Source organism: Bos indicus, chromosome 19 (assembly GCF_029378745.1).
Source record: "Bos indicus isolate NIAB-ARS_2022 breed Sahiwal x Tharparkar chromosome 19, NIAB-ARS_B.indTharparkar_mat_pri_1.0, whole genome shotgun sequence".
NCBI lineage: Eukaryota > Metazoa > Chordata > Mammalia > Artiodactyla > Bovidae > Bos > Bos indicus.
Window position 1 is genome coordinate 36408784 of NC_091778.1, and position 25378 is coordinate 36434161.

The 25378-nt window shown below is 51.1% G+C and overlaps 1 protein-coding gene across 1 annotated transcript; it reads left to right on the forward strand.

Annotated features, from left to right (window-relative positions):
* Positions 1 to 82: 82 nt before the first annotated feature.
* Positions 83 to 24872, forward strand: DHRS7B (dehydrogenase/reductase 7B). The gene is made up of 8 exons (XM_019981142.2): positions 83 to 223; positions 1849 to 1981; positions 11172 to 11350; positions 15577 to 15686; positions 20228 to 20444; positions 20772 to 20864; positions 22911 to 23063; positions 24421 to 24872. Exons 2-8 carry the CDS (start codon positions 1863 to 1865, stop codon positions 24624 to 24626), a joined length of 1077 nt encoding a protein of 358 aa, XP_019836701.2. The 5' UTR covers positions 83 to 223; positions 1849 to 1862; the 3' UTR covers positions 24627 to 24872.
* The last annotated feature ends 506 nt before the right edge of the window (positions 24873 to 25378 follow it).

The window sequence follows — 25378 nt, forward strand, 5'->3', positions numbered from 1 at the left end:
CACTAATGCTGGCCTGCACTCCTTTAAACTGGGGGCCCTAAGGCTGTCATCTTAAAATACACCCCACAGGCCACCCGTCCGTGGCTCGTTCCAGCATTCCGGGGAGGGCCTGCTGACCTGAAGGTTTCCTCTGGCCTCCGGTCTGAGTCACTCAGCTTCGGGTCAAAAGACCAGAGAAGATTCGGTGTCGGGGCTGCCACTGGTGAAGCGTCTGCCGCCTGAGGTAGGTTCTGTCTTGTCTTTCCTGTCGAAGATGGCCTTCGCTGCTGCTTCTCGTACGCTTAGGACCACAAAAGAGTGGCTTCACTCTGTTCTTACTTTCTGAAATTAGATATGTATTTTCAGATATGGGTCACAAGCATGACCTGTAGCTTAGGTCACCTTTAGCAGAACAGCTGTGTGGAACTAAATGTGGGCTGTGGGAACAGGAGCCTGACTCCTGTCGCTGCCAGGCCCCTCCTTGCCGTGTGGCCTCCGTGTCCTGCCGCCCGGTTGGAACCCCTCTCTACCCTTTCGCCCCATTTTCTTGTACTTAACATGGCACATTATTTCATGACTGACCCTGACAGACCCGAACTCATCATTATCTTTGACTTTGGAGGGTTCTCAGATCCCTGCCTTTGATTTTCAGATGTGGCTGTTAACGGTTTAATTTCTGTGTGTGGTTTTTGAGTGGATTCTAACAACCTGTTTTTATTGAAGTTTCAGTTTATTTTAGTTTTGTGATTGTTTGAGAGAAGAAAGGGATCTTAGGAGCAGATTCCATCTGTGAAATGCAGTGTAGGATTTTGACTGAAGGATAGAAAATGGAACAGATGGCATAAGCGGTGACAAGCCTACTTCAAGTTGATTCCTCGGAGCTCCAGACTGAGGTTCTGAAGGCCTGTCTGAAGAGCCTCATAGAGAGCAGGAGAGCAGTGCACACCCACGACCTTCCTGCCACCCGTAGGGGCTCTTCCACCTTCATACGCTTGACTTGGGCCTGAAAACACCGGCCGATCCTGGGCTCCTGCCTTGTCCTGGAGAGCGTGGGCGTGGCTCCCAGTGTGTGGTCGTGCTTCCATTGCTTCCAGTCCAGGGGACACCTGGCTGGTGCCTCCCCGCCTCCATCTCTCCACGTGCTTCCCATCCTGTCTGACTGCACCTCGTGCTATAAGCTCATCTCCAAACGCTGGGAATCGTGAGCAAGATTTTTTTCCCCACTCCTACCTTTTTTTTTTAACCTCCAGTCTTGTATTCCATTTATATCTACAACTAGCAGTTAAGCATTTGGATATAAAATGCAAAACATATAAACACATGTGCCACGTTAAACTGCCCCCCTCCCCGCCAATACACACCCTTTGGTTTATATAGGAGATTTCTTTCCTGATCAGTACATATGGCCAGCTGAGACTCAGTTCTTTTCTGCCCTTTTGCTCAGAAAAGGCCCAGACACCGCACCAAGGCTGTGGGGCTGAGTTACTTCTGTGTCTCACTCTCTTGGCTGCCCGCACCAGTGGGAGTGAGACAGAAAGGAGTCGGCACAGCTGCCTCTGAGAGTCTGGGAGACCCAGGGGCCCATTCGTGTGGCCATGTGCACGGCAGAGCAGAATTAAAGTTGGGAGATCTTTAAGAATTTGAGAAACTCCCAGAAAGAGGTGTGATTGTCAGTGTTTGCAGCCTCACCTGTTCAGGGAAATGATGCTGAAATTGAACCTGACTCTAAAATAAGTGGCTTGCTCTGGGGTGTCCCTTTTCCCACCATCGTCCTGAGCTGCTGGGCGGAGTGGGTGCTGGTTTCTAGTTTACTTTACGTTCTGATTTTGAGACCTTGCCAGACTGAATGCAGGTGCACTCTCCTTACAGAAAGCGGGCCGAGAATGGACCCCCTTATCCTGGTGCCGTATTTGCCTCGGGCAGAGAGGTCCCCGGGGCCGGAAGACCTGGGCTGGCGGGCGATGTGTCAGGTGCTCCAGGAACACCAGATGTGTCCGAGACGGTGTGTGGCTCCTCTTCTTTTTATGTCCGAGGTGCTGCCTTGGGCTTGAGCAGGTGCATGGAGCTGCGTTTGTGTCAGTGGTGTGCTTTGCTGGGTGGGTTTATCTTCATCCTGCTCCTCCCTGGCTGAGAAGGGGGTGGACGGGACACTACAGTCCCCGTCTGCTCTCTCCTTGCTCTGTTAGCCTCCGTGACTGTCGTGGCAGCCACATTTTCTTTTTTTGTTTTTAAACTTTGATTTGGTGTTGTGTTAACTTCTGCTGTACAACAGAGTGACTCAGTTGTATATATATTTCTTCATATGCTTTTCCATCATAGTTTATCATAGGATATTGAACATAGTTTCCTGTGCCATACAAGTAGGACCTTGTTGCTCATTCATTCTATATATAGTAGTTTGCATCTGCTCTTTCCAAACTCCCAACCCTCCCCTCCTCCACCCTCTCTCCCCGTTGGCAACCAAGAGTCTGTTCTTTATGTCTGAGTCGTTTCTGTTTTATGGATGTGTTCGCTTGTGTCGTGTTTTAGATTCTACGTGAGTGATATCATATGGCGTTTGTCTTTCTCTTTCTTACTTCACTCAGTATGATAATCTCTAAGTCCATCCATGCTGTTGCAAATGGCATTATTTCATTCTTTATGTGGCTGAATAGTATTCCATTGCGTGTGTGTTTGTGTGTGTATGTATATACACCACATCTTCTGTATCCATTCATCTGTTGATGGACATCGAGGCTATTTCCAGGTCTTCTAAACAGTGCTGCTCTGAACCTAACGATGCACGTATCTTTCCAAATTATAGTTTTGTCTGGGTGTATGCCCAGGACTGGGATTGCTGGATCACATGGCACATCTAGTTTTAGTTTTTTGAGGAACCTCCATACCGTTTTCCATACAGGCTGTACTAACTTACATTCCCACCAACAGTATAAGAGGGCTCCCTATTGGCCAGACCCTCTCCAACATTTACTGTTAGTCGTCTGACTGGAGAGAGTTGGCCCCTCACTGTGGTTTTCATTGGCATTTCTCTCATGATTAATGGTGATGACCGTCTTTCCATGGGCCTGCTACCCTTGAACGTCTTCTTTGGAGAAATGTCTATTTAGGTCTTCTCCCCATTTTTCGATTGGGTTGTTTGTTTGTTTTATTATTTACTTCTGTGAGCTGTTTATATATTTTGGAAATTAAGCCTTGTTGGTCACATCATTTGCAAATATTTTCTCCCAGTCTTTTCACTTTTTTTTTTTAGTCTTTTCATTTTGTTTGTGGTTTCCTTTGCTGTGCAAAAGCTTGTAAGTTTGATTAGGTCCCATTTGTTTATTTTTGCTTTTATTTTTATTTCTTTGGGACACTAACCTAAGAAAACATTGGTACCATTTATGTCAGAGAATGTTTTGCCTGTGTTTTCTTCAAGGTGTTTTATGGTGTCCTGTCTTATATTTGGGCTTCCCTGTAAGCTCAATTGGTAAAGAACCCACCTGCAATGCAGGAGACTCCAGTTCTATTCCTGGGTAAGGAAGATCTGCTGGAGAAGGGATAGGCTACCCAATCCGTATTCTTGGGCTTCCCTGTAGCTCAGCTGGTAAAGAATCCACCTGCAATGCAGGAGACCTGGTACAGTCCCTGGGCTGGGAAGATCCCCTGGAGAAAGGAAAAGCTACCCACTCCAGTATTCTGGCCTGGAGAATTCCATGGACAGTCCATGGGGTCACAAAGAGTCAGACACATCTGTAAGTCATTTTGAGTTTATTTTTGTGTATGGTGTGAGGGATGTGTTCTAACTTCATTGATTTACATGCAGCTGTTCAGGTTTTCCAGCACCACTTGCTGAACATACTTTTTTCCCCCATATTGTATGATCTTGCCTCCTGTGTTGAAGATTAATTGTCCATAGGTCTGTTGTTTTTTTTTTTTTAACTTTTATTTGCATTGATTTTTTGCGGCATTAATTCCCGAGCCATATGTTTTTGTTTCTTCAGTTTCTTCTGGGATAGCTTTTTCTTCTGTGCAACCTCCTCTTCTGGGTTAGAAACAATCTGTTCTTTTTCAGGAAGGATCATCTCAATGTGGCAGGGAGAGCTCACGTAGGGGTTGATCCGACCGTGAGCTCTGTAAGTCCTGCGCCGCGTCTTGGGGGCTTTGTTCACCTGGATGTGCTCAATGACCAGAGAATCTACATCTAAGCCCTTAAGTTCAGCGTGACTCTTTGCATTTCTGCGCATGTGCAGTAACAATTCAGCACTCTTTTTGGGCCCCCGACCCTGCGTCCAGCCCCGCTGTTTGGCCTGTGCACACCCAGCAGCTCCACCGTTGTAGCGACGGAAAGGCACACGTTGCGTCTTAAAAGTGACATCCTTCAGATACTTGGTGGCTTTTCGGATATGCATACCCTTTACGGCCTGGGCAGTTTTCACGAATGTTCTTAAAGTGAACACGAAGATTTGAACCTCTTGATTTGGATGATTTTGTGGGGTTTTCTGGGTCGAGTGAATAGTGCACCATTTTTAGGGGTCACCTCAGGCTGCTTACTCGAAAAGGGTCTGTAGGTCTTTGAATTTATTTCTGGGCTCTGTGTTCTTTTCCTGTGATCCATGTGTCTGTTTCTGTGCCAATACCATGCTGTTTCGATGACTGTAGCTTTGTAGTATTATCTGAAGGCTGGAAGTATTATCTTATGCATCCTGCTGTGTTCTTTTTCTTCAGGATTGCTTTGGCAATTCTGGGTCTTTAATGGTTCCATATAAGATTTAGGATTATTTGTTATAGTTCTGTGAAAAATGTCATAGGTAAATTGATAGGAGTCACATTCAGTTCATTTTAGTTGCTCAGTCCTGTCCAACTCTTTGCGACCCCATGAATCGCAGCACGCCAGGCCTCCCTATCCATCACCAACTCCCGGAGTTCACTCAGACTCATGTCCATGGAGTCAGTGATGCCATCCAGCCATCTCATCCTCTGTTGTCCCCTTCTCCTCCTGCCCCCAGTCCCTCCCAGCATCACAGTCTTTTCCAATGAGTCAACTCTTCGCATGAGGTGGCCAAAGTACTGGAGTTTCAGCTTTAGCATCATTCCTTCCAAAGAAATCCCAGGGCTGATCTCCTTCAGAATGGATTGGTTGGATCTCCTTGCAGTCCAAGGGACTCTCAAGAGTCTTCTCCAACACCACAGTTCAAAAGCATCAATTCTTCAGTGCTTAGCTTTATTCACAGTCCAACTCTCACATCCATACATGACCACAGGAAAACCATAGCCTTGACTAGACGGACCTTTGTTGTCAAAGTAATGTCTCTGCTTTTGAATATGCTGTCTAGGTTGGTCATAACTTTTCTTCCAAAGAGTAAGCGTCTTTTAATTTCATGGCTGCAGTCACCATCTGCAGTGATTTTTGAGCCCCCCAAAATAAAGTCTGACCCTGTTTCCACTGTTTCCCCATCTATTTCCCATGAAGTGATGGGACCAGATGCCATGATCTTTGTTTTCTGAATGTTGAGCTTTAAGCCAACTTTTTCACTCTCCACTTTCACTTTCATCAAGAGGCTTTTTAGTTCCTCTTCACTTTCTGCCATAAGGGTGGTGTCATCTTCATATCTGAGGTTATTGATATTTCTCCTGGCAATCTTGACTCCAGCTTGTGCTTCTTCCAGTCCAGAGTTTCTCATGATGTACTCTGCATATAAGTTAAATAAGCAGGGTGACAATATACAGCCTTGACGAACTCCTTTTCCTATTTGGAACCAGTCTGTTGTTCCATGTCCAGTTCTAACTGTTGCTTCCTGACCTGCATATAGGTTTCTCAAGAGGCAGGTCAGGTGGTCTGGTATTCCCATCTCTTTAAGAATTTTCCACAGTTTATTGTGATCCACACAGTCAAAGGCTTTGGCATAGTCAATATAGCAGAAATAGATGTTTTTCTGGAACTCTCTTGCTTTTTCCATGATCCAGCGGATGTTGGCAATTTGATCTCTGATTCCTCTGCCTTTTCTAAAACCAGCTTGAACATCTGGAAGTTCATGGTTCACATATTGCTGAAGCCTGGCTTGGAGAATTGTGAGCATTACTTTACTAGCGTGTGAGATGAGTGCAATTGCGTAGTAGTTTGAGCATTCTTTGGCATTGCCTTTCTTTGGGATTGGAATGAAAACTGACCTTTTCCAGTCCTGTGGCCACTGCTGAGTTTTCCAAATGTGCTGGCATATTGAGTGCAGGACTTTCACAGCATCATCTTTCAGGACTTGAAATAGCTCCACTGGAATTCCATCACCGCCACTAGCTTTGTTCGTAGTGATGCTTTCTAAGGCCCACTTGACTTCACATTCCAGGATGTCTGGCTCTAGGTCAGTGATCACACCATCGTGATTATCTGGGTCGTGAAAATCTTTTTTGTACAGTTCTTCTGTGTATTCTTGCCATCTCTTCTTAATATCTTTTGCTTCTGTTAGGTCCATAACATTTCTGTCCTTTATCGAGCCCATCTTTGCATGGAATGTTCCCTTGGTATCTCTAATTTTCTTGAAGAGATCTCTAGTCTTTCCCATTCTGTTGTTTTCCTCTATTTCTTTGCATTGATCGCTGAGGAAGGCTTTCTTATCTCTTCTTGCTATTCTTTGGAACTCTGCATTCAAATGCTTATATCTTTCCTTTGCTCCTTTGCTTTTTGCTTCTCTTCTTTTCACAGCTATTTGTAAGGCCTCCCCAGACAGCCATTTTGCTTTTTTGCATTTCTTTTCCATGGGGATGGTCTTGATCCCTGTCTCCTGTACAATGTCACGAACCTCATTCCATAGTTCATCAGGCAGTCTATCTATCAGATCTAGGCCCTTAAATCTATTTCTCACTTCCACTGTATAATCATAAGGGATTTGATTTAGGTCATACCTGAATGGTCTAGTGGTTTTTCCTACTTTCTTCAATTTAAGTCTGAATTTGGCAATAAGGAGTTCATGATCTCAGCCACAGTCAGCTCCTGGTCTTGTTTTTGCTGACTGTGTAGAGCTTCTCCATCTTTGGCTGCAAAGAATATAATCAATCTGATTTCAGTGTTGACCATCTGGTGATGTCCATGTGTAGAGTCTTCTCTTGTGTTGTTGGAAGAGGGTGTTTGTTATGATCAGTGCATTTTCTTGGCAAAACTCTATTAGTCTTTGCCCTGCTTCATTCTGTATTCCAAGGCCAAATTTGCCTGTTACTCCAGGTGTTTCTTGACTTCCTACTTTTGCATTTCAGTCCCCTATAATGAAAAGAACATCTTTTTTGGGTGTTAGTTCTAAAAGGTCTTGTAGGTCTTCGTAGAACCGTTCAACTTCAGCTTCTTCAGCGGATTACTCTGATATTGAATGGTTTGCCTTGGAAACGAACAGAGATCATTTTGTCGTTTTTGAGATTACATCGAAGTACTGCATTTCGCACTCTTTTGTTGACCATGATGGCTACTCCATTTCTTCTGAGGGACTCCTGCCCGCAGTAGTAGATATAATGGTCATCTGAGTTAAATTCACCCATTCCAGTCCATTTCAGTTCGCTGATTCCTAGAATGTCAACATTCACTCTTGCCATCTCTTGTTTGACCACTTCCAATTTGCCTTGATTCATGAACCTGACATTCCAGGTTCCTATGCAATATTGCTCTTTACAGCATCAGACCTTGCTTCTATCACCAGTCACATCCACAGCTGGGTATTGTTTTTGCTTTGGCTCCATCCCTTCATTCTTTCTGGAGTTATTTCTCCACTGATCTCCAGTAGCATATTGGGCACCTACTGACCTGGGGAGTTCCTCTTTCAGTATCCTATCATTTTACCTTTCCATACTGTTCATGGGGTTCTCAAGGCAAGAATACTGAAGTGGTTTGCCATTCCCTTCTCCAGTGGACCACATTCTGTCAGATCTCTCCCATTAAGTCTGTATATTAGTTTGGGTAGCATGGCCATTTTAACAATATTCTTCCAATTGAAGAACATAGGATATCTTTCCATTTCTATGAATTACCTTCTATTTCCTTTATTAATGTTTTATGGTTCTCAGCATATGTCTTCTACCTCCTTGGTCAGGTTTATTCCTGAGTATTTTATTTGTTTCATGCTATTTTTAAAGGGATTGCTTGTTCATTTCTGGTATTTCATTGTTAATATAAAGTGATGCAACCAATTTCTGTATGTTAATATTTAGTATTATTTATTTCTAAATTTTTGGCTGTGCTGGGTCTTCATCGTGGTGCAGGCTTTTGTCTAGTTGCGGTGAGCTGGGGCTGCGGTCTAGTTGCGGTATGTGAGCTTCTCATTGCAGTGGCTTCTCTCTTGTGGAGCACAGGCTCTAGGTGTGGAGCTTGGGTTTCAGTAGTTAGGGCACGTGGGCTCCATAGGTGCAGCTCCCGGGCTCTAGAGCAGAGGCTCAGCAGTTGTGGTGCATGGACTTAGTTGCTCCATGGCATGTGGAATCTTCCTGGACCAGGGATTGAACCTGTGTCCCTGTATTGGCAGGCAGATTCCTATCCACTGTGCCACTAGCGAAGTCTGGGATATGGGATTCTGTCTCTTTCTTCCTGTTTGTTACTTTAATTAAACCAGGAGGTTTATGAGTCATAAACATTAAATTATAGCAGTATTTGATGAGTTTCCTTTATTTCATAAACCAGAGACCCCTTCAGACAACCTTGGAGATCTGATTGCTGTGAAACCGATTCCTGGGCTTTCAGTTAGTGATGGGTGACGATGCTGCTGCTGGTGCCAGCCGTGTTCACTGAGCTCTTACCCTTGGCCAGGGACCGTACTCATACTTCTATGTGTTAATTCATCCTCCGCAACAAACCTGTTTTACAGACCTCGCTTTACAAACTCAGGTGCCAAGACCCCAGCGGAGTGGCCCCCACTCAGGCTGGTAAGAGGCCGAAGCCGGTTGTGCCAGCAGGGCGAGGGCTCGTCTTTGAGCCCCTGTGCTGCCACTGCCATGTGTTCGTGTTCTCCAGATGGTCTCGGAAACTCTGAATTTGGGAGGCAACAGGGCTGCGTGTTGGTGCTTGGTGCCTTACTTTTAGCCTTCAGTAAAGCCTGACATGGGCAGACTCCACAGGGCTGTGGTCTCTGGAAAGCTGAGCCTGTTGTCCTTCCATAAGCAGTGTCCCCACCTCCTGGGCTTCCTGGGCAGTGGCTGGGCCTGGGTCATTTGAGCCAAGCAGCGTGCTCCTTCTTGGGACCTACCTGGTATGAGGATCTTGGGTTGCCATGGGGATAAAGCTCTTCCCACACAGCCGTCCTGCTGGGTTGAAGTGTACCCACAGTCTTCGGGGCTGGGCCCTGTGAAGGCCCCCAGGCAGCACCCACAGATCCATGGGTGCCGGAGGTGCTCCTGCCTGCACTGAGCCTCTCTGAGAACTTCCCAGGTGCCAAACTAAGGGCCTTTAGGTCCTCACCTTGCTTCTGGGGCTCAGCCCCACCTGAACGTTCAGTTGAGGGCAGGCATTGGTGCCAGTCATACCCAGGTAAAGAGCTAGGTGCTTTGGAAGCCATTTGGATTGCCAGGACATCCATGTGTGGGCTTGGCACAGTGTCAGGTAAGACGGGAATGTGCCCACTTAGCAGACAGTAGCTGGGGTGTTTCAGAAGTAGATTAAGTAGATTAAGTGGAGGTTGATAGGAAAGAGTCATTTTTGCAGATGTTTGTCCATGGATGTTAATTTTTTATGCTGATTAAGAATTTAGGTGTATGGGAAAGGCAGGTGAAAAGTTAATCTGAATACTGAAATAGCTTTGTTGACAGTTCCGATTGGAACAGAGCCTGTAGCTTAGATCGGGATGGCCCTCGCAAACCTGGACGTCAGGGTCAGCACAGCGCAGGCACACAGGTGGCCCGTGAGGGCTCCATGTGTTCCCGCCTTGGAGGCACCAGAGTGGGTGTGTCATGGGAAGGGGGGAAGCACATCCTTATATATGTGGGGCTGAGTGCTGAAGAACTGATGCTTTTCAACTGTGGCATTGGAGAAAACTCTTGAGAGTCCCTTGGACTGCAAGGAGATCAACCCAGTCAATCCTAAAGGAAATCAGTCCTGAATATTCTTTGGAAGGACTGATGCTGAAGCTGAAACTCCAATACTTTGGTCACCTGATGTGAAGAACTGACTCATTGGAAAAGACCCTGATGCTGGGAAAGATTGAAGGCAGGAGGAGAAGGGGACAACAGAGGATGAGATAGTTGGATGGTATCACTGACTTGATGGACATGAGTTTGAGCAAGCTCCAGGAGTTTGTGATGGACAGGGAAGCCTGGTATGTTGCAGTCCTTGGGGTTGCAAAGAATCGGACACGACTGAGTGCCTGAACTGAACTGAAGGCTTGGGATTGGGCAAGGACACTGAAGTCATTCAGTCTGATGAATGATTGAAGTCCCTTCTGATTTGCAGCCCTTCTTCCCCGAGCCCCTAATCTCATGGTCCTGGAGGGCCTGGGGCCACCTTCTCTGGGCGGCACGCAAGGTACTGCTCCCCTCAACATGCCTTTAGCCCCGTGTCTCCCCTCTGGGCATGGGGGTGTGGGGAGTGGGGGTGGTGAGTCCTGGAAGGAGTGGACATTTCTGAAGTGTGGACCGTGCACAGCTGTGTGCCCACTGCCAGGGCCTCCCAATTTTTGGGGGGACGTGGCTCACCAGTGACACTGGGCGGGCACAGGCCACAGTGTGCAGGGCCTCTGCTCCAGGCCTGAGTCTGCGCCCGCATCTCAGAGGGTGCTCACCATGCTATGAGTCCCTTGGGGCATCCTGAGGCCCATGGCCACTGAGGACACCATCCAGGGGATGTCTCTTCTGAGAGGAGTGTAAGGATTGTATGGCTTCCTTTTTCCTTTTTTACAGAAAAACTTTTCTCATTTCACAAATACCAGGAATGGGAAATAATATTGGGTGGTATCAATTTCCCCGAAACAGGTTTCTGAGGGAGACTCAGGTGGGTGCTGACGCACTCCAGGAGCGGGTCCTCAGCCACCCAGCTCAGTCTGTGATGCCAGCTTGTGTCCCTACAGAGAGGAAACTGGTTCTACCACACTGAACGGTCCACACAGGGTGCGGGGCCTGGGGAGACCCTGCCGGGCTCAGAACTGAGACCCTGACGTGGGACCTGGGGTCTGTGTCAGACTCAGGGGCAGAGGGTGGCCAAGTCCCTGGCGTCCCCCCAGCTCGTCACTAATTTATGTGCTTTGTTCTTCCAGAAAGAGTCTGCTGAGGGCGCGGGTCATGGACTTCATCACCTCCACAGCCATTCTGCCCCTGCTCCTGGGCTGTGTGGGCCTCTTTAGCCTCTTCAAGCTGCTTCAGTGGCTGCGCATGAGGGCCTACGTCCGGAACGCCGTGGTGGTCATCACTGGCGCCACATCAGGCCTGGGCCGAGGTGGGTCATGGTGCAGGGCTGTTGGGGAGGGGCTGGGGACGTGGGTGCAGACATATGAGGTCAGTTGGTGACTGGGCAGCAAGGGCCTCCCTGTCCCTGGTCCAGGAGGAAAAGGCCGTGGGAGCATCAGGGCTGGAGGTGGCAGCCAGGGAGAAGGCCACACACGTGTCTGGGGCGGCCTCAGTGCCGGTCAGCATGGAGACGGGTGTCTGTATGTGGTGGCACCCAGCTTCCCAGTTGTTGTTCAGTCGCTCCATTGTGTCCAACTCTTTGCAACCCCAAAGAGGTCCCCAGAGATGGACTGTAGCACGCCAGGCCTCCCTGTCCTTCACCGTCTTCCAATTTGCTCAAACTCATGTCCGTTGAATTGAATAATGTTTTTGCTTCTCTGAGGGTCTTTACTGGATTCATCCACATCCCTGGTTTAAGGCTCTGGGGTCACCTTCTCCTCGCTGCTCTTCACGGGGCCTCCAGCTGTATCCGGGCAGATCAGGACAGCATCAATGAGGCATCAGCTGTTCCTCAGCCGGTCTCCAGCTAAGCTTGGTTCTAGTCTGGTTCTAGGTCCACATGGAGCTTCTGGGTCCCAGACTGCCCTCAGCACAGTGTACCAGTGTAGGTGTGTTGGAATCCGCACGTGTGCCATGCCACCCTACATATTCCCCACGCTGGCGCTCAGTTCCGTGGAACAAGGCCGAGAGGCGCCCTGCGGTGGGGTACACCCGGCACCTTTGTGTCTCCTGCCACGTGCTGGGACAGATGATGGGAGGCAGGGTCCTCCCCTCAGGGAGCCCGGGTCCTACAGAGAGGAGGGACTTCTGCCCGTGTGTACCCCATGTGTTCCCCGCAGCCGGCAGGCACGGCACCCAGGTGTGTGCTGGCTCGGGCTCATTTTCGGAGTCCTCCATACGCTCAGAGAAGGCGTGACTCCTCCTGGGATCTGTAGGCAGAAACCGGAAGCCAAATGGAAGCCCGCGTCTCCTCTCCCTGGGGAGGCGGCGAGGTGGGCAGGACAGGTCCAGAGTAGCAGGGCTGTGCGGGGGCTGCAGGAACATGGGGGAGCAGATGAGGACTGGACTGCTGGTGGCCAGGGTGCCAGCAGGCTTCGGGGAGCGTGCGCCAGCATGGTGTTGAGGTGAGGTCTTGGGGGTAACCTGAGGTCTGTCATCAGATCTCCCGGCCCCAAGCCACAGCCAAGCCTCTGACCTTACTCAGCTCTAAATATAGATTCTTAGCGGCCTCTGCTTCGCAACAGAGAGAAGCGTTTTTTAACGTCCTTGAAGAGCGCCTGAGGGTTGGCTGTGCGGGAGAGGTGGGCTGCGGGGCCAGCATGTGCATGCGCAGGAGAGAGGCCGTCCTCTCTTCACCCCGTTTCCTCCTGCAGCACTGGGGCCTGTGTGTCCTTGTGTGACTGCTCTTCCTGCTGTTTCCTGGGTCCCATCAGAGGGCCAGGAAGCCGTGTGTCTCTTCCCCTCTGGCCTCAGTAGACACCCCTTGGCCACTGCCCATGGGTTGTGGGGAGGAGACCTCACCCACCCTTGTGGCTATGCCGTCGGCCACCTGGAGGCCTGGCAGACATGCCAGGTATTCAGACGGCCCTCTGTGTTCCTCCTGCTGTGTCTCCCGGCTTGTCCTGTGGATCACAGGATGCTGGGTGAAGGGACACATCCTGGTTCTGCAGCTGTGAGCAGCTGGGGGGCTATAAGCCAGCAGGGCTAGAGGTCTGGGGACTGGCCAGCAGCCGAGATAAGTGTGCTCCCTCCACCCTTCTGCCTCACTGTATCAGCTTTTCTCCCCAGTCTGTTGTTTGCATCCCCGTCACTCCTGTACAAGCTCTAATTTCCTCCCTTTGTTTCACTGCAAAGTGGATGACAGTCTCCAGAGCCGTGTGGACCCGTGTCCCCCACCTTACGTCTTGGTGGCAGCTCACAGAATGTCCACTATGGCGGTCAGGTCAGGATGAAACGGGATGAGGAAGCCAGCAGGGCTTTGGGAATGGTAGGAAACTGGCCTCAGGAACGCTGAGGGTCTCTGTGAGAACACCCCCAACTCCTACTCCACCCCACCCAAGGAGACTCAGCTGGGCTGTGACCCAAGCAGCCCACCCAGGGCCAGAGCAGGGGCTCGACTCAGTCTGGGTTTGAGCCCTTGGTCAGGATGGGGTTCAGGGAAGATGACACCACACGGCCTGAACCTCCTTCCAGAAAGCTCCACCTGGATCAGGGGAGCAAGTGAGACTGCACGAGGAGCTGTGTCTGGAAAGAGGGCATTGTCACCCGGAACCTCCTCCCTCCTTTCCTGAGGGACGCTGGCATTATGCCCTCACTTTGGCCGGGGAAGGATGTCGCCTGGACCCCAGAGCCTCCTCCATCCCTGGATCCGTGCCCCTCCTCTGAGCCCATAGCACCAAGACTCCACTTGACCGCTGGGCCCGGGACTCAGTCTGATACCTAGGGTGGCTGCATGGTCAGCTGGGGCGGTGGGGGCTGCACAGACCTGCTTGTGGGCACCTGAGTGAGGCCAGGCCTTCAGTGAGGAAAGGCTGTGGCCCTTTAAACCCCACGTTTCCATTTTTGCCAACATCCAGTTTTTAAATTTATTTTTTGGCTCTGCAGCATGGCATGGGGGATCTTAATTCCCCACCCAGGGATTGAACAGTCGCCCCCTGCAGTAGAAGTGGGGAGTCCTAATCAATGGACCACCAGGGATGTCCCTTGAGCAGTCTAAAAAGGCAGCTTAGAAACACACTTAGCCCTGGCTGGCACTTTCTGTCTGCCTGAGGCTGCTGTGACGCGCTCAGTCCTCACAAGAGGGAAGTGGAGGTGAGGAGGCCTCTCAAGGAGACTCAGTCCATCACAGGAAGTCTCGCTCACGTCCGTCCTCTTGACCTAGGGGCTTTGAGCTTCGCGGCAGTCACCACTCAGCCGTGTTTGGGGAATCACTCCTTGCTCCCGCCGCCCTTCCCATTGTGGTCTTGGGGTTCCCAGGTGACCCTGACTGGCCCAGTCCTGGTGATTCTGCCCCCTAACATGGCCCTTCCTTCGAATTCTGACACCAGAGCTTGGAGGGAACAGGTCAGAGGTCCCCTTGCGTGGCTGGGGAGTGGTGTCTGTGGGAACCCAGAGTTGTCTGCAGCCCCATCCCCTCTGTGGAGAGGCTGGGGGATGAAGTGGGGAAGGGACCTGCCAGCATTCAGAGAGCTGGGCTCCTGCTGCCTGGGACCCTGTGCAGCCTCCTGTACCCGCCTCTGGGCCGTTCAGCTCCTTCTCTGAATTCCTGAGCTGCCTGGAACCCTCCTGACAAGCCCGCTTTTTGTTTTGCCTCCAAAGAAGGCTGACGAAGACAGGTGTCCAGGCAGTTTTGGACTCTGCCCTGCCACGGTCTTAGTTGTCACCTGGATGCTCTAGTGACTCAGAGGAGCCTGGTCTCACCCCCCTGCCCCTGATCATTTTAAAATGATGTCCCCTTTATTGTCCCCCTGCTGTTCTTTAACCTCCTTGCAAGGCTGCCAGCCTCCGCACTTTGTCCTCACTGTGTGGAGAGGAAATGGCAACCCACTGTGGTATTCTTACCTGGAGAATCTCATGGACAGAGGAGCCTGGCAGGCTACAGTTCGTGGGGTCGCAGAGAGTTGGACACAACTGAGCAATGTAGTGTGCAGAGGGCATGTGTGTCTACGAGCCCTTGGGCCTGGGCAATCTCAGGAGGAACAGCCCTACAGGCTTCAGGTCTGGTGGGGGGGTCTCCCCACCCCCTCTCACCAGAGTCCTATGTGTCCACAGAAGTGCCCCTGGCAGATGTGTGCCTGTTGTACTGAGGTGACAGCAACCACAGGCCTCGGTGCAGGGGTGCGGGGGAGGTGTTCTGGCGCTGCTGACTGTTGGGCGCGTCCCTTGCCTCACAGAGCTTCTTTGCAGTGACAGTGGGGATCCTGCTTACAGTGGGGGTCAGAGCTGAAGACTATGTTGGAAAATCCTGAGCCTGGTACCCAACAGTCTGTCCCCCGGCTTGAGCCTCCCTCCTGCCCATGGATGTGTCACAGCCCTGAACACGGCTCTGCGAGGGCCCTGACTCCCAGCCCCACACCCCTCCATGGCGGGGCTAGTACCGATGCCTGGGGAAGAAAAGGCCTGCGGTTTGAGGCTGGGGAGCTGGGAGCTGAGCTGAGCTGACGGGGCTGAAGGCCTGAGTCTCCCCAGACAACAGGCTGCTTTCTTGTCCCCTAGAATGTGCCAGAGTTTTCCATGCTGCTGGTGCTAGGCTGGTGCTCTGTGGCCGGAATGCTGAGGCCCTGGAGGAGCTCAGCCAAGAACTTGCTGCTTCCCGGGCTCCGGAGGTGAGTGAGCCTGGGGGACTTGCCTGGGGAAGAGGCACAGCCCGTCCTCTGCGGGTCTTCACAGCGCTTAGAGAGGTCTCTCTGCGAGTTCTCCCCGTCAACCCCGGTCCCTATTCATCTCTTTTTGGTGGTGGGAGGTTGGCAATGACTTTTAACGTTTTATTTGTGGGGGAATACACATATTTATCATTTTAACCTCTTACAAGCTTATAGTTCAGTGATAGTAAGTGCATTCACCATGTTTGTAATGATCACCTGTCTGTCCCCAACAAAAATTGTGTTCCCACTTAAACAATCCACTTTTTCCTCTGCTTTCCAGTCCCTGGAAATGTCTTTCTGTGAATTTGCCTGTTCTAGATGCCTCATAAAATTAAACTATTTGTCTTTCTACGAGTAGCCCTTTCTCTAAGCGTAATGTCTTCAGGGTTCATCTACGTTACAGATGTGTCCGAACTTCTTTCCTCTTTCTGATGGACTGGTATTCCATTGTGTGTACAGATGTTCCTCACTTGGTCTGTCCATTTTCTTGACGTACTGCAAGGCATCTCCACCTGTGGGCTATTGTGAATGATGCCGACGTGGACACAGGTGGACATGTGTCTGCTCCAGTCCCTGCTTTCAGCTGTTTTGGACACCCCAAGAGTGGAATGGCAGGGTTTGTGGAGGTTTAGTTTGACCTTTTGAGGAACTGCAGACTGTTTTCCACTGCAGCTGCACCAAGTTACAGTCCCAGCAGCACTGCGCAAGGGCTCTGACTTCACATCTGGGCCAGCACATGTTGTTTTCTGTTTCTTAATTGTACTGTCCTAGGAGATCTAAGTGGAATCTCACTGTGGTTTGGACTTGCATTTCCCTAACTACAGGTGGTGCTGAGCATCTTTTCATGTGCTTATTTATATATCTCAATTGGGGAAATGTCAATTCAAGTCCTTTTCCTGATTTTTAATCAGGTTGTTTGTTGTGGAGGAGTTCTATGTATATTCTAGATACTGAGTGTATGTGCTCAGCCATGTCTGACTGTGATGCCATGGACTGTAGCCTGCCAGGTTCCTCTATCGATGGAATTTTCCAGGCAAGAATACTGGAGTGGGTTGCTATTTCCTTCACGGGATCTTCCTGACTTAGGAATCAAAACTGAGTCTCCTGTCTCCTGCATTGACAGGCGGGTTCTTAACCCTTGGACCACCAGAGAAGCCCTTGAGGCCATGTTTGTACATGGTGATAGATAAGATTCCAGCTTCATTCTTTTGCATGTGGATATCTAGTTTGCCCAGAGTCCCTTTCCCTCTTGAATGGCCTTGGCAACCTTGGCAAAAATCTAAATCTGAGGGTTTATTTCTGGACACTTTATTCTGTCCCACTGATCTATATGCCTGTCCTTATGTCAGTACCATGCTGTTTTAATCCGCATAGTTCAGTAGTAAGTTTCAAAGACTGAAAGTGTGAATCTTCCAACTTTGCTCTTGTCTCCAAAATTGTTCTGCTATTCCTGAATAGCCACTGCACTTCTATATGGATTTTAGGATTGTTTTTTTTTTTTTCTGACAAAAATGGCATTGAGATTTTGATAGGAATTGTGTGGAGTCCAGATCACTTTGGATAGTATTGTCACCTTAACAGTGTTAAGTCTTCCAATCCATGAACATGGGATGTCTTTCCATGTGTTTAAATTTTCATTTTTATCATGTGTCTTACCGCCTTCCATGTACAAATCTTTCACCTCTTTAGATTTATTCCTAAGGATTTAATTCTCTTAGCTGCTATTATAAATGGTCTTGCTCGCCTAATATCCTGTTCAGATTATTCATTGTTGGTATGTAGAAACACAGTTGGGTGTTTTGTATTTATCTTATATCCTGCAGCCAGGACAAGATGACACAGGTCGGCCATCAGAACAGCATCCACCATTGGAACACAGCCCCAGTGTTTGGGAGACAGGGTCTTCCTTGGCTTCTGATGCTGCACGAGAAATGTGGGTTGCCTTTCTCACAGCTTCTCATCACAGGAACGTGGTCACCACGGAGCTTATGGTTGAAATCAGGCAACATTTTCTATACTTTGGTGGCTGAGCAGACCCCCTGGAAGCTGCAAGTGTTCAGAGAGTTTGACCTCAGAGCTGAGTCACTGCCATTGAGCTGTCCAGGCAGAGGGCAACTCCTGCACGACCTCTCTGACTCCACACCCCTCCCTCATCTGCTTAGGCTCAGGGCATCATGAGTCAGAATGTCCACCAGTCGTTTTCTTCTTGCGATGTTCTTTACAGCCATAGTGTGTCAGTCTTCCCCATGAGACCATATGCTCTTGGACAGAAACGTGTCCGCCTTGCTTTTACCGTCTCCAGCATCGGGCACATCAGTTCAGTTCAGTTGCTCAGTCGTGGCCAACTCTTTGCGACCCCATGAATCGAAGCACGCCAGGCCTCCTTGTCCATCACCAACTCCCAGAGTTCACTCAAACTCATGTCCATCGAGTCGGTGATGCCATCCAGCCATCTCATCTTCTGTCGTCCCCTTCAATCCCTCCCAGCATCAGGGTCTTTTCCAATGAGTCAACTCTTTGCATGAGGTGCCCAAAGTATTGGAGTTTCAGCTTCAGCATCAGTCCTTCCAATGAACACCCAGGACTGATCTCCTTCAGAATGGACTGGCTGGATCTCCTTGCAGTCCAAGGGACTCTCAAGAGTCTTCTCCAACACCACAGTTCAAAAGCATCAATTCTTCAGCGCTCAGCTTTCTTCACAGTCCAACTCTCACATCCATACATGACCACTGGAAAAACGATAGCCTTCACTAGACGGACCTTTGTTGGCAAAGTAATATCTCTGCTTTTCAATATGCTGTCTAGGTTGGTCATAACTTTCCTTCCAAGGAGTAAGTGTCTTTTAATTTCATGGCTGCAATCACCATCTGCAGTGATTTTGGAGCCCAAAAAAATAAAGTCTGAGACTGTTTCCACTGTTTCCCCATCTATCTGCCATGAAGTGATGGAACCAGATGCCATGATCTTAGTTTTCTGAATGTTGAGCTTTAAGCCAACTTTTTCACTCTCTTCTTTCACTTTCATCAAGAGGCTCTTTAGTTCTTCTTCACTTTCTGCCATAAGGGTGGTGTCATCTGCATATCTGAGGTTATTGATATTTTTCCCAGCAATGCAATCTTGATTCCAGCTTGTGCTTCTTCCAGCCCAGCGTTTCTCATGGTGTACTCTGCATATAAGTTAAATAAGCAGGGTGACAATATACAGCCTTGATGTACTCCTTTTCCTATTTGGAACCAGTCTGTTGTTCCATGTCCAGTTCTGTTGCTTCCTGACCTGCATATAGGTTTCTCAAGAGGCAGGTCAGGTAGTCTGGTATTCCCATCTCTTTCAGAATTTTCCACAGTTTATTGTGATCCACATAGTCAAAAGCTTTGGCATAGTCAACAAAGCAGAAATAGATGTTTTTTGGGGACTCTCTTGCTTTTTCTATGATCCAGCGGATGTTGGCAATTTGATCTCTGGTTCCTCTGCCTTTTCTAAAACCAGCTTGAACATCAGGAAGTTCATGGTTCACATATTGCTGAAGCCTGGCTTGGAGAATTTTGAGCATTACTTTACTAGCGTGTGAGATGAGTGCAATTGTGCAGTAGTTTGAGCATTCTTTGGCATTACCTTTCTTTGGGACTGGAATGAAAACTGACCTTTTCCAGTCCTGTGGCCACTGCTGAGTTTTCCAAATTTGCTGGCATATTGAGTGCAGCACTTTCACAGCATCATCTTTCAGGATTTGAAATAGCTCCACTGGAATTCCATCACCTCCACTAGCTTTGTTCGTAGTGATGCTTTCTAAGGCCCACTTGACTTCACATTCCAGGATGTCTGGCTCTAGGTGAGTGGTCATACCATCGTGATTATCTGGGTCGTGAAGCTCTTTTTTGTATAGTTCTTCTGTGTATTCTTGCCACCTCTTATATTTTCTGCTTCTGTTAGGTCCATAGCATTTCTGTCCTTTATCGAGCCCATCTTTGCATGGAATGTTCCCTTGGTATCTCTAATTTTCTTGAAGAGATCTCTAGTCTTTCCCATTCTGTTGTTTTCCTCTATTTCTTTGCATTGATCTCTGAGGAAGGCTTTCTTATCTCTTCTTGCTATTCTTTGGAACTCTGCATTCAGATGCTTATATCTTTCCTTTTCTCCTTTGCTTTTCACTTCTTTTCACAGCTATTTGTAAGGCCTCCTCAGACAGCCATTTTGCTTTTTTGGACACATAGGAGTGCATAAAAATGTTTTGTGAATAAACTGACTTGGCCTGAGAGGCATAGCAGCTCTGTAACATGGGACAGTGTACAGCATCCTGCTGGCCCAGGGCGGAGGGGGCCCTGCTCACCTGTCTGTGACCCCTGCCCACAGTGCTGCCCAGGTCAGGTGTGAGCATGACGGGCAGGCCACGTTCTTCAGGGAAGTGCTGCAGCCTGTCCTTCACGCTAGGCTGCCCCCACGATGAGGAGCCAGGCCAGACCATCACTCTGAAGGTACATTTGGCTTCTGTCGCACTTGACCAGGTGCAGACACACAAGCCTTGCACGGTGACCTTTGACCTCACAGACCCTGGGGCCATAGCAGGGGCTGCCTCCGAGATCCTGCAGTGCTTTGGCCACGTGGACGTGCTCATCAATAATGCCGGGATCAGCTACCGAGGCGCCATTGTGGACACCAGCCCAGACGTGGACAAGAGAGTAATGGAGACAAACTACTTTGGCCCAGTAGCTCTGACAAAGGGTAAGCCCTTGGGTCAGAAGGGAGAAGTGCCGGGCAGGTTGGCATGGTTTTCATTTCCTGTGGACCTGTTGTCTTATCCACTCCACCCTGGGGTCAGTGCTGCCCTTGCGACTCGGGGTTGGCTTTTCTGGGCCTGGGCCTGCGCTGTGTTGTTGCCTCCATGTCCCACTGGGTTTGGTGACCTACCCGGTGCAGGCAGAGCACAGCAGAGGCAGTGATGTCCTGCCACGGTTCTCACAGCAGGGCACAGGGGGCCGAGCACTCTCAGACGTGGCCCTCCCCGGGCTCTCCACGTGAACGACGGTGACCTCTGCCCTCTCCCCACAGCGCTCCTGCCTGCCATGATCAGAAGGCGCCAGGGCCACGTGGTTGCGATCAGCAGCATCCAGGGCAAGATCAGCCTGCCTTTCCGATCCGCGTGTGAGTGCTCCCTCCCCCCGGTCAGGCGCTTCTGCCCAGACTCCTCCTGCCCACACGCCCATTGTTTACTCTTGTTGTGAAGACAGCAGGCTCCCGGTCCAGAATTCAGACATGAGAGGGGCGCTCAGCACAGAGCGTGTGGGGACCTGAGAGGCATGTGCCTGAGCAGAAGCCTGGGCTCAGTCCCAGCCACGGTCCTCACGCCACGTGTGACCGCGTACCAGGCCCCTCCCAGCGCCACCACCACCATCAGCCCACAGGTGCTGCCCCTCCATCCGGTTACTGCACACGCCTCCAGAGTTCTCCTGCATGTGATGAGACGTGCAGCGCTGGGGCCCTTATGTGCAGCTCTGTGCTTCCATCATCCTGCTTGACAGTCTTTCCACTCGGCTCCCTACTTGCTGAATGGATGGGCGTCACGTAACTCAGGGGTTGACTTGATGCCTGAGGGAACTGCCTTCCTCAGTGGCCAGCAGCAGGGATGTGCTGTGTGCCACGTCCTCCAGTGTTTTTCTCTCTGGACACTCACTGTGAGGGTTTCAGTAAGATTAGTTCCAGAAAGTGGGAATGCTGCCAGCTCGACCTCAGTTTAGACTCACCTGCCAGTGTGCACAGCTGTGCCAGGATGGTGGGACTGCACCATCACAGGGCACCAGCAGGCAGATTCTACTTTTGTTTAATGTTATAAGTAACGTCACAATTACCTCTAAACCGTCCTGGTAAGTGCGTTCCTTGGTTCACCGTCTGCAAGGAAACACTCTGTTGTAACCGAGCCCCCCACCCGCAGATGCCTGAGGCAGCTCCAAGGAGGGGTATGTGGAGGAGAGGGGGCATGGAGGGGAGAGGGCATGTGGAGGGGAGGGGCAAAGCCTGGCGAGGACAGCCACATGGCACCCTCAGCTGGATGGGGAGCCCGTCAGAACTGGATGCAGCCCAGCGCTCCTTCTGGTGCGTGTGTCCAAGGTCAGCTGCGGGGCTCATGAGTCCACACCAGCTCCCTCACCCCTGCGGCCACACTCAGGACGCCCTGACACGCCCAGGGATGCCGTGTCCATACTTGTCCTGGCCTGGTGGGTGGCTTCCTCAGGAAACGTGTGGGCGTCACAGCTGACAGCAGGGGCCACACCAGGCATTCGGGGGCGGGGGGCGGTGCACAGTGCTCTTTGTACTGAGTTGCTTCTAGACATCATTGGATTTGGTCTTTCTGAATTTTATCCTCCTCTTAGCTGTGACTGCATAGGTCACACTTGGTCTGGAAGTTTCATAACCCCCAGGCTGGACAAGGTGGTGCCTCCTAGGCACACTGGCCAACCCACAGGCAGTGGGCTCCCCAGTCGTGAAGTGGGGTGTGGGCGGGGCTTTGTCCCCTCGGGCTGTTGTGAGGCCAGGTGGGAGGATCCAGGAGGTGAGCACGTGGAGCTCTAGCACATGGAGCTCTGGGGACTCTTCCACACTAGAGACTGCCCCGTGGGAACTGACAGACAGACGTGAGGCCTGGCATGGGTTTGCACACATGCTGCCATGCAGCCAGGGAGCATCCCTGGACATTTTCAGTGATGAAAGTTGAAACAACGCTGAGCCTGTTCTGTGGCTATGACCCTGAGTCACACGGCAGGCACCCAGCTAGCCTTCCACACAGAGAGAACCCTGAGCATGAGTAACACGGACCATAGGAGCAACCTGTGGCCATGTCCTCATCTGTGCAGGGACCTGGCCGACATGAGACACCAGTGGCCTGGCCCCTCTGAGGAACTGCGCTGGGAGGTGTGAGGAGGACTTTCACTTTCTTAGTTTCTTCTGAACTATCTGAATGTTTTACACAGTAGACTTTTTTAACTTTATAGATTAAATTCACACTTAGAACTTGCAGGAGCAAGAATGCCCAGGAACCTTTGACCGTACGTGCTGTGTCGTGTTCTGTGTGAGTGAGTGCATGTACATAAGACGCACAGGGTATTCCCTGAACCGGAGTGGGAGACCTGATGCCCCCCTGTTCAGGGTCCTGACCAGCATCATCCTACTCTCCCTGGTCACCAACCTTTGCAGACGCGGCCTCCAAGCACGCAACCCAGGCCTTCTTCGACTGTCTGCGGGCTGAGGTGGAGCAGCATGACATCGAGGTGACGGTCATCAGTCCTGGCTACATCCACACCAATCTCTCCCTTAATGCAGTCACAGCCGACGGGTCCAAGTATGGAGGTGAGGCCCCAGCGTGCGTTCCTCTGTGAAAGCTCCCTGATGATCTTGCAGTTTTCATTCAGAGTATCAGTTTAAACCACCTGACGTTGTGAGGTCGGTCATATATACTGATGACTGACCTGAGCACCAACCATCTCTACCCTGAACCCTGCAGGCTGGAGGAAGTTGTGGGAACAGGCCCACAAGAGGGCTGGGGGGAGCCCTCTGCTGAGATGCTGACAGGACTCCTGCTAGCCCACTGTTAGTGCTAAAGTGACCAGGCCGGGTCTCTTCCCGTGAGGTTCCCCTGCAGTGTTGGGGGGACAAGACTTCAGGGGTAGGCAGAGGCCAAAGACAGCACAGAGCTGACCTGCAGTCACTAGTGGCCCGATCGGCAAGGCCCAGCCAGCAGGTGGGGCCAACCAGGACCAGCTGGCTTTTGCCTCCCCAGCTGGTGGACCCAAATGAGCTGCCTTCCTGCGCTTGCTCGGGGCCTGCCTCCTGGGACATGCTCCTGGGAGTATGCTGGGTGTTCAGAAGGGGCCTTCTGGCCAAGCCTGAACCAAGACCACCTATGCCCAGGACAGCAGCCCCCTCATTCAGCAAGGCAGCAGAAGCCGTACAGAAGCACGGGGCTGGGTAGGTTCATAGGCATTTATTCCCAGGATGGCGGCCACACCCCATGACTTGTGGCATCTAGTTCCCTGACAGGGATTGCACCCATGCCTCCAGCACTGGAAACACAGTCTTAACCACTGCACCACCAGGGAAGTCCCAAGCATCTTTTTAAAAAATTCCCTCTGTGGCATTTAAAAACGAGCAGCCACCAGAAACCTACTGTTCTGTGTTGATGGTGGAGAGGAAGCCGGGCACCACCGTGGCTGCGGGTGGCCTCCCCTCTGCCTGCTGTTCCTGCTTTGTGGGCACAGTTCGCCAGTGATAAGGGAAAAAGTAACATCGTGTGCCCCTGCATTGACCTCTGATCCACAGAACAAACCAAGGCTTCCTTCCTGCCTGCCACCCTGATACACCCAAGACAGGGGCCCTGCCACCTGCCTCACTCCTCTCCGGCCAGCGTGCTCTGCAGCCCTCCCACCCACCTGGCCCCCTGCATGGCCCACTGCCCTGGCACAGCACCCTTAGTCACTGGTTGCCCCAACTGGCTGAAATGCCCCAGGTCAGGGAGTGAGGGAGTATCTGCTGGGCACCCCCTGGCTATGGACCGTAGTTCTGAGCTGTCCACCTCCCTCCTTGGACTGCAAGGACAGTCACTGCACCTGCTGGCCAAGCCCCTGGGAGAGCTCCCTGGGGGACCAAGTGTCCAGAGTTGGCTCAGGCTTCTGCCCCCAAACTCAGTGAGTTTCCTGTTCCATTTCAGTGATGGATGAGACCACGGCCCAGGGCCGAAGTCCTGTGCAGGTGGCCCAAGACATCCTGGCTGCTCTGGGGAAGAAGAAGAAGGATGTGGTGCTGGCCGACCCGATGCCTTCCCTGGCTGTTTACCTTCGAACTCTGGCTCCTGGGCTCTTCTTCAGACTCATGGCCTCCCGGGCCAGGAAGGAACGGAAGTCCAAGCACAGTTAGTGCCTGTCCTGGTGGGCAGGTGGGGCAGTCGCTGCTCCATGGGGACTGTGCTGGACTTCTGCCTCATGGGTGGGGAAGGAGGGAGACACGCTTCCCCTGCAGACCCCTGGCCAGGCCTGCTGGCGGGGGACGGGAACTAAGAGGACGTCTGGGAACCAGGAAGGGTGAAGGACAGCTTCCTCCAGGTGGAGGGACATGAAATAAAGGAAGGAGCCTGGGATCTGTGGTCCCTGAGGGCAGGCAGAACCACGCCTCTTTCGTACCTCAGCCCCTGCATCTTAGGGTCAGAAGACACCCTCACGTCACCTGAACCTGGTTCTCAGGGAGGAGGCAGCGGCCTTCACACTGTTTACGGGACCCCCACTGTCTTGGTCAACACAGCAAATGGTCAGCATGTGACTGGCCTCCCCGTTGTTCAGTGCATGGGAGCTGCCCTCCTGCACCAGGCTTGTTTCAGTGACAGCTTCTGCTCAGCTGCCCTGAGCTGGCTGCTGTTTGTCTGCCTCTGGCCACCTCCCCCCAGTCTGGTCTGCAGGCAGAGCCAGGCTCCCTTTCCAGATCTGGCCCCCACCCCGTTCCAACCCCACAGGCTCAGGTGGGTGGTGGGCGCTGCGTGGTGGACACGAGGTCCAGACCACTGCCAGGTTACCTGTGGACCATATGCCACCCAGCTCTCCCAGGCCTCTTGGAATTAAGTCAGAGTTTCTCTAACTGTTCTAAAATCTTTGGCTCTCCCCCGGTAAACAAATGGC